The sequence below is a fragment of the Teleopsis dalmanni genome, unplaced genomic scaffold, assembly GCF_002237135.1.
Source record: "Teleopsis dalmanni isolate 2A unplaced genomic scaffold, ASM223713v2 unscaffolded_contig_0302, whole genome shotgun sequence".
Taxonomy (NCBI): domain Eukaryota; kingdom Metazoa; phylum Arthropoda; class Insecta; order Diptera; family Diopsidae; genus Teleopsis; species Teleopsis dalmanni.
Genome location: NW_024031684.1, coordinates 1 through 15,136, shown reverse-complemented (window position 1 = coordinate 15,136; position 15,136 = coordinate 1). Strand labels below are relative to the sequence as shown.

Here is a 15,136-nt window from a genome sequence, read left to right as displayed (position 1 = left end):
TATGGCTGTGATCTTCCAGTATTTTGGCCTATTCCTGAATAAAAGCTTTCTTCAGCGTATCGAAACTGGCTTATTTTTTAGTTCTCAACTTGCTCTCCAAATTGGCCCAGCGTAACAACTCCTTTGCTCATTCGAGTTTAACTTTTTGTTGCTTTGGTGCAAGATCTTGTGCCTTGGAACTTTTAAAGCTTTACCTTGAGCTTATTTTGGAAAATGCGTCAGATGCTTCGTTCAGATATTATCGGTTCTTTGGCCATTTGATTAGTACTACGACGTGGATTTCGTTTAAGTCGAGCCTTCACTTTCCGAACCATTTTAGGCAATGTTGCTGTTTTTTTTTTTGTCCACCACTATAGCATTTGGTGACTCTGCCTGAGCTATTATAACGATTTAAGGTACGATACACAAACATTTTATTCACATTGAGATATTTGAGCTCAAGCACAATAGCTAGTTGTAATTTTCCAACCAAATATAATGCAATCACACTTATTTTTTAATTCCATTTCGAATAATATTAGTTCTATAAAACTTAGACGCAAATGCTTGTGGTAACTTGTAAACAATATAAATAGCTGTCATTCATATGAATTTGACGTAGTTGGCAATATCAGTTTGACAAACATATCGCTGTGTAATTTGTAACACTTCAATCGCCTAACCCTATATATTATTAAGAATCTTTTAATATTTATCATAGATTCGCGTATCAATAAATAGATACATAAATCTTCGCAGGTAGTATAATCTAAGTTACAATAATATTAATATTATATTTGTTACTAATAAAAATGTACAAAACAAATAACGTTGCCAGGCCAATAGCATAAAGTTTCATAATTACCTTTTTGAAATCAAGAACCTAATAATTTTGTGCCAAATATTTGTATTTATTATTAAATAAATGTGATACAATTATTAAAAAACATTAATATTCATAATATAAAGAAGGAAACATATAAAAAATAATTATTTTTCTTTTAAAAGTTTTAAAATTTATTTATTTATTTACTAAACATCTTATAAAATTTTCAAAATGGTAACACCTAATTTATCTCATTAGAAATTCTGGTATGTACCAACAATCGCTGCCATACCGACATAATTGACTATTTCCCCTAAATATACTCGAACTCGCACACGGCCTAAATGTTTACTATTATTATCATAGTTACTATTTCAATATTTTGGTATTGTAATATTTATTATTATAGATAAATTATTTAAAGGTAGAGTTTTTAAAATTTGTATCTGAATTAGTTTTATAAAATATTCTATATTTTATAAAAGATTTATGGCAGTAGATGGAAAACATCCAAAGCCACTGTGTGAGTCTTGAACCTACTAAAACTAGCTCTTAGGAATGACTATGGAAGATTGCAGCCGCAAGTTTATATATATACTTCAGTATCTATTTAAATGTTATCCATATCCATGTTAGTTTATAAAAAAATTCATCTTAAATTTTAACATTTTATGTCGTATATCACTCCTTATAAAAATGTTAGAATACGCACATTTAATTTTAATTTTATTTTAATTATAAAGTAATAAAAAGAACATTTTTTTTAAATATACATATTTAATAAAATACTTATAATAGTCAAAGTTAAATAATTAAATTATAATTATAAAAGAAAAAGTAAAATGATTTCATTCTTATATATTTTTAATCATGTATGTAGATATAATTTTTTTTTATGAATTCTATTAAGTAGGATACGTACAGTTGTTATTCGAATGATATTGAAAACTATAAATTTAATTGCTGATATGTTATTAATAACGTTTATATATAATAATTTTTCACATGATTAAAAATTATTTAAAACTTGTAATAAAATTTTAAAAATAATACGTATAGAAAATCTTAAAACATATCTTAAAGTAAACGAATTCAATGTAACATGTTAACATTATGGATGGATATCTAATCTCAAATAGACACTATTTGATATAATTAAAAGTGATAATCTTATATTCTAATTAAAATACAATATATTTATTTATAATTATTTCTATTAGTGCTTTGAAATTTTAAACTTTTATATAAATTGAGTTAATATTTCAAAATAGGATAAAACATAAGCATTCAAAATGTTAAAACTGACGTTTTTATGCATCTCATGTTTTATTAAATTTGCATTTATAAATATATGAAATATATAAAACCATATATATAATTTAACAGAGAATTGAATAAACTATTTAATAAATAATTTAATATATAAATTATACAAAAGATAACTTTAAAATATTCTAATTTATTAACAAGTTCAACTATAGATTTACAAAATTTAAAGTTTAAACCAATTTTTATATATTTTATATAATTATAATTAGTATAAAAATGAATGTAATAAAATATTCAATATCTTCTTTACTTAATTTGATTTAAATAAATGTGTTTAATTTACTTGGTCTATTTAAAATTAATAATAAATGTTGAAAAATTTTTTCAAACTCAGTAGAAATATGTATTAATGAAAAATTTTTATAAATGCGCTCTTCTCGGCGCTTCGTACAAAGTGAGCTAAGCTACCATAAAAATGCGAAAAAATATTCATAAGTAAGAATATTACGGAATATTAAAAAGCAAATATGTCTGAAGCTGTTGCCGTTGCAAATACAGATTCTCCAAAGGAGATAACTGCCGTTCCTGAAAAGAAAGTTGCTGTTAAAAAGGCAACAAAAGTAAAAAAACCTTCTGCAGCTCCATCTCATCCATCAACACAACAAATGGTTGATGCATCTATCAAGAACTTGAAGGAACGCAGCGGATCTTCATTGTTGGCAATTAAAAAGTATATAAGTGCCACATATAAATGTGATGCCCAGAAATTGGCTCCATTTATTAAAAAATATTTGAAAACTGCTGTAGCTAATGGCAAATTGATACAAACAAAAGGAAAAGGTGCATCTGGTTCATTTAAATTATCAGCTGCTGCTGCTAAGTCTCCTAAATCGTCTGTCGAGGGTAAGAAAAAGAAGGTGCCATCAGGTGTTACGAAGAAGAAGGTTACTGCATCATCTGCAGGTACTAAAAAGTCAAAGGCAAAGGTATCTGGAGAGAAAAAACCTAAAAAATCTGCGGCAGCTAAGAAGAGTGTTGAAAAGAAAAAAACTGAGAAAGCTAAAGTTAAAAGTGTTAAAAAGATTGGATCTGTTAAGGCTAAGCCAGCTAAACCAAAGTCTACTTCTACAAAAGCTAAAACGGCCGCAAAACCTAAAAAAACTGCCGTTAAAAAAACATCAGTCAAGAAAACTGCTGCAAAAAAATAATTTTAAAAATCAAACTTTAAATTCATCAAAACAGCCCTTTTTAGGGCTACAAAATATGTGTAAAAAGAAGATTCATTATTTATTTATTTATTTTATAAAATGTTTTAGTATATGGTATACCTATTGCGTTTATTAATGACCGGTCACTAAAGATTGAATAATCACCTATCGAAGTTAGGAATTCAATCCAACTCAGACTGCAGATACTGTAGAGAAGAGAGAAACTGCATACCATGTGCTTGGGTAGTGCCCACTGATGCACAAACGGAATAAACACCTAGGAGGGTATTTCATGGATCATAAATATTCAAGACTAGGAAAGATGGACTTTATATTGTCTTTTATTAAAGAAAACGGACTTGGAGAAACACTCTAACCCGAGTAATGGGCACAATATACCTTGTAGGTCACAGTGCACGATCATTTCTTTTAATAATACCTCATGAATAATATGAAGAAATTCTTTTATTCTGTAATGCGCTATAAATTTAATCTCTAATAAGCAAACAAAAATTCTTTATGCATTTAAAAAAATTATATTCTCTTATTTAGACATTATGTGCAATACTTCACATCATTCTTAAGTTAATAAATATTTATCTTATTCTATTATATTTAATATCCAATTATTTATTTATTATAGTAATGACCATAAAATATTATATATCAAAATATGTCATTTATTTGATGAAATACTCACTTGTATATATTTTATTCACTTAATTTCATTTTTAAATTCTATTTTAAATAAATAAAAATAGTGGTTTATGCTAATTTTATTTATTATTATATAATGCTTCTAATTACACTTGTTAATTTATAACTAACACACCACACTCGGTACTCACTTGCAAGACGCTGCAAATTACTTAAAGATAACTTTAAAATATTCTAATTTATTTCAATAACAAGTTCTTTTATTTCTTTTCTTTATATAATATTGTCATAATTCACTTAATTCATATACGAATTTTTTTCACTTTCATTTTCCCCGGAAGCAGTTTGCTTGTTGAACACTTGGATTTGGATTTGGATTAAGATTAAGATTCAGATTCAGTGTGAGATTTGAATTCACTAAAACCACCTCTTAGGAATGAATGGAGAAAATTTTTGCACCATTGTGCGGAAACTTCAAACTGCAATATCTAACAGTCCGCAAATTACTCATATACGTCAGTTCTATTTATCTTATTCTATAAAAAAATTGAATGAGAATTATAATTAAGCCTGTAAGAAGCTAGTCCACATATATACTGCTAATGTAACAAAGAAATTGAGAATTATAATAATAAATATTTTGTACATTGTTAAACTGATCATTTTAATTATAAATTATACTCGACAGACATCAACCGATCAGGCTAATAATAAATTTTATTTTTTTATAATTTTAGAAAAATACCAACACATATATATGTAAATTTATCTCTTTAAGTGTAAGATTATTTGGGTCCTGAAAAGGACCATTGGGCAATATATTATTGCATTATTAAATCAATAATTGATTATTTGCTTAACCTCCAAAACCGTATAAGGTACGGCCTTGTCTCTTTAAAGCATATACGACATCCATGGCTGTAACAGTCTTCCTTTTGGCATGTTCTGTATATGTAACAGCATCACGGATCACATTTTCCAAAAATACTTTCAATACTCCACGAGTTTCTTCATAAATCAAACCAGAAATACGCTTAACTCCGCCTCGGCGAGCTAAACGTCTGATAGCTGGTTTCGTAATACCTTGGATGTTATCACGAAGAACTTTGCGGTGACGCTTAGCACCACCTTTTCCTAATCCTTTGCCACCTTTACCACGACCAGTCATTTTGTATTTAAATTTTTATAGATATGGTAGAACCGTTCGAATTCAAATTCAAACAATAAATGAAGTGACGACAGATGATTGACGACTATTTATAGAAAATATAAGCACTACGAAAGATATGAAAAATATTGGGTAAAGCAAAACAAAACATAAGAAAACAAAACAAAAAGAATAAGCAATATGAGAAACAATGAATGTTAAAACATGTGAATAGTTGAAACAGAACATCCAGGTATGATGAGAAAATTGAGCTATTCAATTGCGCTATTTTTTAAAATACCATATTGTAACATATCTCATAAATTATGGCTCGTACAAAGCAAACTGCTCGTAAATCGACTGGTGGTAAGGCACCACGAAAACAATTGGCTACCAAAGCCGCACGTAAAAGTGCACCAGCTACTGGAGGTGTGAAAAAACCACATCGTTATCGTCCAGGAACTGTAGCTTTACGTGAAATTCGTCGCTACCAAAAGAGTACTGAACTCTTGATTCGCAAATTGCCATTCCAGCGTTTGGTCCGTGAAATTGCACAAGATTTCAAAACTGATTTACGTTTCCAGAGTTCTGCTGTAATGGCTCTTCAAGAAGCTAGCGAAGCATACTTAGTGGGTCTTTTTGAAGATACTAACTTATGCGCAATTCATGCCAAACGCGTTACAATTATGCCAAAAGATATTCAATTGGCTAGACGTATTCGTGGAGAACGTGCTTAAGATTGGAAGCAATATAATTTTATAAATATACAAAAATCGGTCCTTTTCAGGACCAAAATTATATAAAGAAAAGAGATAAATAAAAATGACATGACTTATCCAGGGTTTGAAATTGCTTGACTATTTTCAATTGCTTATTTTTGACTATGAAAATAAAATAAGCAAAATGTAAATGTAAATGTAAATGCAACAATTATAATAGTAAGTTTATTCAAAGAAAAGAGATAATGATAAATTATATCATATAGATATAGTATAGACATAGCTATTAGAAGTAGCATAATATATATTAATATGTATATGTATCATATGTATACTATTATTAGTATCATATAGTATATCATTAGACATAGAATGTTTCACGTCATAACATTTAATTGAATCAATATGTTTTATTTTTCTTTTGCTGTAAGCAGAAAGCATCAAAAGCCATAATGTAATGTAAATGACTTGAACTTACTAAAAGAACGTTTAAGGAATGAGTTGTAAAAGAGCTCCCATGAAATTGTATGTTTTCAAATTTAAAGCACGAATGCAAATATAGAATATATCAATTTAAAAGCGATGATAGTACTAAGACTGATGATAAGGATTAACACTCGTTAATTCAAGAGTTAACTCTATTTAGCAGGTTATATTATCCATGATCAAAAAACTGTAAGATCGTCAAAACTGACAGAAATTAATTTGTTGATTGAATCATTTATTCACTAACAACCAAACGATAGCTGATAATTCATGAAGAGACTGTCAAAGTTTTTTTTTATTTTTTTTCTTCTATCAGTAGCCTCTTAAAAGAAATATCAAAAACAAAATATATATCATATTTATATTATTATTATGTTGAGGTTAATTGAGTCAGTGCACTTGAGCACTTTTACTTTCTATTAACAATAATCCTTGTCTGGATTATTGTTTATAACTTTATCAGATCTGCGTACCTCCCCGAGGAGCTTGCAACCATTCTGAGATTCAATAACGCGGTATTGGTAAGCCTGTCAGTTTTCGTAAATAATTTCAGGAATCTATACATATTTATAATATAGATAAATTATCAACTCAATTGAATATTTTTGTGGCCCTGAAAAGGGCCTTTTGAATAAGTGGTGTTTGTTTGATATAACGCAATTTACTTGGAACTAGTATACTTAGTGACAGCTTTTGTTCCTTCACTAACTGCGTGCTTAGCCAGTTCACCGGGAAGTAAAAGACGAACAGCAGTTTGAATCTCCCGACTAGTAATGGTGGAGCGCTTATTGTAGTGTGCTAAGCGCGAAGCCTCAGCAGCAATACGTTCGAATATGTCATTCACGAAGCTGTTCATGATGCTCATGGCTTTCGATGATATACCAGTATCGGGGTGGACTTGCTTTAACACTTTATAAATGTAGATAGCATAGCTCTCCTTCCTCCTGCGCTTCTTCTTCTTATCGTTTTTGGTTATATTTTTCTGAGCCTTTCCATCTTTTTTGGCTGCTTTTCCGCTAGTTTTTGGTGGCATGATTTCTGATTTTAAATTTTAATCGTCGATTTGGGGCAATTTCCGTTTCTATATAAACATTTTTCAAACGAAAGTTTAAAGCAATTTTTTATTTTAAATTGCGTTTAGAAAAAGTATATGAGATAATTTGTCGGCATCATTAAAAAAAAGGACGATCGACGATTGGACGATTGGACGATTGGACGATTGAAAAAGAAAAATAGATCCAATTTTTGTAAATCTCAACTACTAGAAACTCAACTCAACTATTTGAAGTTACATTAGCGCAACTTTTCAAGAATTCAAATACCCAAGTACTCAAGTCTCAAGTGCTCAAGCACTCAAGCTCTCAAGTACTTTAGACTCAAGTATTCAAGCACTCAAGTTCCAAATACTTGGTATAAAATACCACCAATACTACAGTTTGACTATCACTTGGTCAAGTAACAGTTTGAGAGTCACTTGTGACTTTCAAACTGTTGGTGCAAAATCGATTTTCCAGTGACTGTCAAACTGTTCAGTGAGTTTCAAACTGTTCAGTGTTTTTTAAACTGTGCATTGACAGTTTGAAAGGCACATCTGTAATTAGCAATTTGATGGAAATGGCAAATAATGAAGTTATTCCAGTGCCCCCAAGCATTTCCCAAGATCATTGCACTCCAAATCCAGTCCGCACTGAGGAATTCATTGAACTAAAAAAGTTCAATGAGCTTCTACAGGAGAATTACTCAAAACTGCTTCAACAATTTCAAACACTTCAAGAGCGGTGTTCCAAATTGGAGAACCAGCTAAGCGCCCAAAGCGCTACATTAGTGGCCAAGCTCGCCCGTTCTAATAAAAGGAAAAAGGTGTCTCCGCCATCCCTTCCTAGTTCCCCTCGCGTTTCAGCAGGCCCAAGTGAGGATGAAATGGAAATTGCCTCCCCAGCTAACGACGAGGAGATAGTTCTCCCCCCGGAGGGCTCCAGCTCTCCAGACTCGGAGTGCGACCAAGATTTTAATGATGGTTATATTGACGTAAAATCCAAACGCCAAATTAAACAACTAAAACAACAACAACAAGTCGCAATTCAACAGCAGCAACCCAAACAGTCACAACAACAATATCATCAGCAGCATCAACAGACTATTCAGCAGTCGAACGATCAAGTCATACATCAACAACAGCATCCGAAATCTCAGCAAGATGAACAGCTTCAAAATGATGCAGGTAAGACGGTTGACAAGAAAATCCCAAAAGTAGTACCAATCACCTTACGTGAATCCAACAAATGGAACACAATCCGTAAGGAACTTGAAGTTCGTAAAATTAAATACTCAGAAGCCAAATCAGTCTATCTGGGCATTCAAATCACTCCCGAGACCATTGAGGACCATAGAAACATGACACGATTTTTCAACAATAACCATACACAATACCACACGCATTTCCTCTCTGAAGAAAAAAATTTAAATATAATTATAAAGGGCCTAGAAGGATTAAGTCCGTCAGAGATCCAAGAAGATTTGGAACTCCAAGGATACAATATCCTGGAATGCCACTATCTACGAACCAGGCAAAATAATAATAAACTCATAAAAATACGTTTGCCAAAGGATCAATCAAACATTTTTAACCTCAGTGCCATCTGCCACTTGAGAGTTACTATTGAAGCTCAGCGCCCGCTGAAGGGCCCTCCTCAATGCCACAATTGTCAGCAATTCGGTCATGTGGCGACCAATTGCAAAGCTATCCCCAAGTGCGTCAAATGCGATAGCTCGCACCATCATTCACAATGCAAAAAACCTAAAGAGGCCACGCCAAAATGCGTTAACTGTAAAGGAGACCATCCAGCCAGCTATGGGGGTTGTCCTCAAAATCCTCGCAACTTCTCCAAGAAGATCACAATCAAGGAACAAGTCCACCTGCCCAACAATATAAACACAAAGGTGACACCTGCGGCTTCATACGCAAGCATTGCCAAGCCCAAAGTTTCTTCACAACAAAAAACTTCAAACCCTATTCTCCCAGCTGCTCAATTCGAGAAATTTTTTGCTAATATGCAAGAACAATTCAATTATATGATGCAAAACATGATCCAGTATATGGTTCACCATATAATGCCAAATTCCAACTAATGACAAGTACAACACTCAATCTTAAAATAGTTTCTTGGAACGCCAATTCCATCTTTAACCAAAAAGATGAAGTAATTCACTTCCTTCACGAACACAAGATCGACGTTCTCCTGGTCCAAGAAACGTTTTTAAAACCAGGGATCAGATTTAAAATCCCTAATTATATAACATACAGGGAGGACAGAACAAATAGGCAAGGTGGAGGCACCGCTATAATCATTAAAAACTCGATCAATCATCATCTCATCACCAATAATCTAAACTCTCTCGAAGCTACCACTATCAAGATAATCTCAGATAACTTTCAATTAAAATTATCTTCTGTTTATAAAGCACCAACCAACAGCACGTACCTAAATGATCTATCCTCATTACTAGATGTGGACGAACCCACGTTTGTTGCGGGCGACCTCAACGCTTACAATAGAGATTGGGGAGAAAGAAGCACAAACAGAGCAGGAAGAGAGATAGATAATTTAATCACAGAACAGGCACTAACATTACATTCCCCAACAGAGCCTACACACTTTTGCCACGGGGCCTCCCGAATACTTGACATCGGTATTTCAAGATCTTTGGATGCTAATTGTCATATCGAAGTACTGGAGGAGTTAAACTCAGATCATAAGCCGGTTCTGTTCTTTATTGAAAACATGTTTTTCGAATCTCCACCCCCAGTGATAACGATGACAAACTGGACTCAATTCCGTCATGAAATGGAAAACTATTCCCTCAATAGCCCCATAAACTCAATAGAAGACCTTAATAACACCATAGAAATAGTCACTTCAAAAATCCAAGACTCAATCTCCAATAACTCATCCATAAAATCCATCAGCGCCAAGAACTATTTTATACTCCCAAGGTTCATTAGAAACCTAATTAAAAACAAAAATAGACTACGAAAAAGGGCCCTTCGAACAAACGACCCCGCACTGAAGAGAGCAGCAAACCTTCAAACCAATGTCATAAGAAAATTGGTTCGCGAATTCAAAAACCACAAATGGAACGAATTTCTAATGAGCTTCGAAACTGGTGATAAAGCCTTCTGGAATATCAGCAAATATTTCAGACTGAAAAACAAGATTCAAATTCCACCAATACACGGTCCCAATGGGCTCAAATTCGCTGATGAGGATAAAGCCGAAGAATTTGCAAACTCCCTCGAGTCACAATTCTTAGATAACCATGACATTTCTGATGATGTAGACGAAGAAGAATTAATTGGAGAAAGAGCGGAAGCCATTTTGAGCAGAATCCCTGATTCACCTATCTCGCCGTGCAGCGTCGAAGAACTGCAAGCCATTATCTACTCTATCAAAACAAAATCGGCTCCAGGTGCTGATAAAATTAGTAACCGCTGTATCAAAAATCTGCCTGTAGCATCAATCATCATAATTAATAATATAATCAATGCCATGCTACAGTTAGGTAAATTTCCAGATAAATGGAAAGAAGCATTAGTAATTGTGCTCCCGAAACCCAACAAGAACCACACATTCCCGCAAAACTGGCGACCTATCAGCCTACTTCCAGTTATGGGGAAACTAGCTGAAAGAGTCATTCTAAATAGACTGCAGACCGAAACAAATCGCCTAAAACTTATACCGGACGAACAATTCGGCTTCAAAGCCAACCATTCGACCGATCTACAACTGGCAAGAGTGACACAATACATCCAATCTGCACTTAGAGAAAATAAATCGACGGGCATGATAATATTTGATGTTGAGAAAGCGTTTGATAAAGTTTGGCACGATGGCCTCATCTCTAAAATGTACGACCTAAATCTACCTCTCAACATCATCAAAATCATTGGTAGCTTCATGCATAAAAGACAATTCAGAGTCAAAATCAATAATCATCTATCAACCCCCAGATTTATTGAAGCAGGGGTGCCTCAAGGCTCTCCATTGTCTCCAGCCCTATACAATCTCTTCACTTCCGACATTCCAAAGCTAGAACCATCTAAACTAGCCCTATATGCAGATGATACCTGTATATTCTATGCTGATAAAAATACTTTAAACGTCAGTAACACATTACAGGAACATGTTGACTGTGTCACTTCTTACTTCCAAAAATGGAAAATTAAAATTAATAACGATAAAACGAAGGCAATTTTCATAACCAGAAAACGGTGGCAATATCCACCAAAATTAAAAGTAAATGACACCGATATAGACTGGGAAGACCACATCAAATACCTGGGGATTACATTTGACAAGAAATTCCAATGGAGCACGCACATATACAATCTAAGAAATAAAATCAACACAATGCTAAACCATTTACGACCGCTCTACAAAAACAAGGCTCTAAGTATCATAAATAAAAAGTTGCTTTATACCCAGATAATGCGTCCGGCGCTATCATATGGCTTCATTGCTTTCTCCAAAACTTTAAAAACTAACTTCAACAAACTTCAAACATGTCAAAATATAGCCATTAAAAAAATATTTAACATTCCCTGGTACATAAGAAATGTCGATATTCAAAGGGATCTAAAAATCACACCTATCAAACTATACATTAAAGACAGGGCTCTCAAATTATTCAAATCAATAGATGCACATGACAACACTTTATTGCAAAATCTACACCAACAACCTATTCACACTACAGGAAGATACGCGGACATCCGTACCATTATTAACTAAACTAAACAATAAAATTAATTGAGCACTCGTCATTTACCCAGTGGACATAATCTAGAAATGTCTACCACTATAATTGAGTCAAGGTATTAACTTTTACCGACTCGAACTCAATTTTCAACAACAACATTAAAAAAAAATAGATCCAATTTTTATAAATCTCAACTACTAGAAACTCAACTCAACTATGTCTGGTCGTGGTAAAGGTGGTAAAGTTAAAGGCAAGGCAAAGTCACGATCAAATCGTGCTGGATTACAATTTCCAGTTGGTCGTATTCATCGATTATTGCGTAAAGGCAATTATGCTGAACGCGTTGGTGCAGGTGCTCCAGTCTACTTAGCTGCCGTTATGGAATATTTGGCTGCTGAAGTTCTTGAATTGGCTGGCAATGCAGCACGCGATAATAAGAAGACAAGAATCATTCCTCGTCATTTACAGTTGGCCATACGTAATGATGAAGAATTGAACAAATTATTGTCTGGTGTTACAATTGCACAAGGTGGTGTACTACCAAACATTCAGGCTGTACTTTTGCCAAAGAAAACAGAAAAGAAGGCTTAAATTATTTTATTTTATTTATTAAAATACGAATACATATACGTGGAGAATTAACTATCAATTAATCCGTCCTTTTCAGGACGACAAAATTTATTTTATTAAAGAAAATGTATTTCATTAAATCAATTGATATAAATATTGTACATACTATCATACCTACCCTACTAACTTACACAAGCCATACTTTAAAACACTTAACAATCAATCATTTCTTGCCTCGCCCTTCTGTTCCGTTACATTCCTGGAAGACCTTCATGAAATCGAAATCTTCGAAAATTGTAAATCAGCCTACATAACAGATAAAATACATAGCATTGTTAGTGTATAACTTAACACTGCGTTTTGCTACATAGTAATAATTTTTTTTTTTGTTTTTGGGCAGCAGGTATTAACCAGTTTTTATACATACGAGTGTGTATGCGTTCCAATTGACTTCCTAGAAATCAGGTTTTTTTATTGATTCAAATTATTTTTTTATTGATTCAAATTACAAAAATTTGTGAAAATAATTAAAATTTCACAATCCATTCACTCTAGCTTGATGTGGCCACCTTTTGTCTTGACTATGGCTGTGATCTTCCAGTATTTTGGCCTATTCCTGAATAAAAGCTTTCTTCAGCGTATCGAAACTGGCTTATTTTTTAGTTCTCAACTTGCTCTCCAAATTGGCCCAGCGTAACAACTCCTTTGCTCATTCGAGTTTAACTTTTTGTTGCTTTGGTGCAAGATCTTGTGCCTTGGAACTTTTAAAGCTTTACCTTGAGCTTATTTTGGAAAATGCGTCAGATGCTTCGTTCAGATATTATCGGTTCTTTGGCCATTTGATTAGTACTACGACGTGGATTTCGTTTAAGTCGAGCCTTCACTTTCCGAACCATTTTAGGCAATGTTGCTGTTTTTTTTTCGTCCACCACTATAGCATTTGGTGACTCTGCCTGAGCTATTATAACGATTTAAGGTACGATACACAAACATTTTATTCACATTGAGATATTTGAGCTCAAGCACAATAGCTAGTTGTAATTTTCCAACCAAATATAATGCAATCACACTTATTTTTTAATTCCATTTCGAATAATATTAGTTCTATAAAACTTAGACGCAAATGCTTGTGGTAATTTGTAAACAATATAAATAGCTGTCATTCATATGAATTTGACGTAGTTGGCAATATCAGTTTGACAAACATATCTCTGTGTAATTTGTAACACTTCAATCGCCTAACCCTTTATATTATTAAGAATTTTTTAATATTTATCATAGATTCGCGTATCAGTAAATAGATACATAAATCTTCGCAGGTAGTATAATCTAAGTTACAATAATATTAATATTATATTTGTTACTAATAAAAATGTACAAAACAAATAACGTTGCCAGGTCAATAGCATAAAGTTTCATAATTACCTTTTTGAAATCAAGAAACTAATAATTTTGTGCCAAATATTTGTATTTATTATTAAATAAATGTGATACAATTATTAAAAAACATTAATATTCATAATATAAAGAAGGAAACATATAAAAAATAATTATTTTTCTTTTAAAAGTTTTAAAATTTATTTATTTATTTACTAAACATCTTATAAAATTTTCAAAATGGTAACACCTAATTTATCTCATTAGAAATTCTGGTATGTACCAACAATCGCTGCCATACCGACATAATTGACTATTTCCCCTAAATATACTCGAACTCGCACACGGCCTAAATGTTTACTATTATTATCATAGTTACTATTTCAATATTTTGGTATTGTAATATTTATTATTATAGATAAATTATTTAAAGGTAGAGTTTTTAAAATTTGTATCTGAATTAGTTTTATAAAATATTCTATATTTTATAAAAGATTTATGGCAGTAGATGGAAAACATCCGAAGCCACTGTGTGAGTCTTGAACCTACTAAAACTAGCTCTTAGGAATGACTATGGAAGATTGCAGCCGCAAGTTTATATATATACTTCAGTATCTATTTAAATGTTATCCATATCCATGTTAGTTTATAAAAAAATTCATCTTAAATTTTAACATTTTATGTCGTATATCACTCCTTATAAAAATGTTAGAATACGCACATCTAATTTTAATTTTATTTTAATTATAAAGTAATAAAAAGAACATTTTTTTTAAATATACATATTTAATAAAATACTTATAATAGTCAAAGTTAAATGATTAAATTATAATTATAAAAGAAAAAGTAAAATGATTTCATTCTTATATATTTTTAATCATGTATGTAGATATAATTTTTTTTTATGAATTCTATTAAGTAGGATACGTACAGTTGTTATATTCGAATGATATTGAAAACTATAAATTTAATTGCTGATATGTTATTAATAACGTTTATATATAATAATTTTTCACATGATTAAAAATTATTTAAAACTTGTAATAAAATTTTAAAAATAATACGTATAGAAAATCTTAAAACATATTTTAAAGTAAACGAATTCAATGTAACATGTTAACATTATGGATGGATATCTAAT

At 31.9% G+C, this 15,136-nt stretch overlaps 5 protein-coding genes across 5 annotated transcripts; 3 read left to right on the top strand and 2 right to left on the bottom strand.

Moving 5' to 3' along the window:
- Positions 1-2,552: 2,552 nt before the first annotated feature.
- On the top strand, positions 2,553-3,282 carry LOC119663332 (histone H1-like). The gene has a single exon (XM_038072948.1). The coding sequence runs from the start codon at positions 2,602-2,604 to the stop codon at positions 3,280-3,282; it is 681 nt and encodes a 226-aa protein (XP_037928876.1). The 5' UTR covers positions 2,553-2,601.
- A 1,513-nt stretch (positions 3,283-4,795) lies between these two features.
- Positions 4,796-5,107, bottom strand: LOC119663335 (histone H4). Its single transcript, XM_038072950.1, has one exon. It carries the CDS (start codon positions 5,105-5,107, stop codon positions 4,796-4,798), a length of 312 nt encoding a protein of 103 aa, XP_037928878.1.
- A 209-nt stretch (positions 5,108-5,316) lies between these two features.
- LOC119663333 (histone H3) lies at positions 5,317-5,850 on the top strand. Its single transcript, XM_038072949.1, has one exon. The coding sequence runs from the start codon at positions 5,413-5,415 to the stop codon at positions 5,821-5,823; it is 411 nt and encodes a 136-aa protein (XP_037928877.1). The 5' UTR covers positions 5,317-5,412; the 3' UTR covers positions 5,824-5,850.
- Positions 5,851-6,904: 1,054 nt separating this feature from the next.
- On the bottom strand, positions 6,905-7,339 carry LOC119663331 (histone H2B). The gene has a single exon (XM_038072947.1). The coding sequence runs from the start codon at positions 7,322-7,324 to the stop codon at positions 6,953-6,955; it is 372 nt and encodes a 123-aa protein (XP_037928875.1). The 5' UTR covers positions 7,325-7,339; the 3' UTR covers positions 6,905-6,952.
- Positions 7,340-12,264: 4,925 nt separating this feature from the next.
- LOC119663330 (histone H2A) lies at positions 12,265-12,639 on the top strand. The gene has a single exon (XM_038072946.1). The coding sequence runs from the start codon at positions 12,265-12,267 to the stop codon at positions 12,637-12,639; it is 375 nt and encodes a 124-aa protein (XP_037928874.1).
- Positions 12,640-15,136: the final 2,497 nt, after the last annotated feature.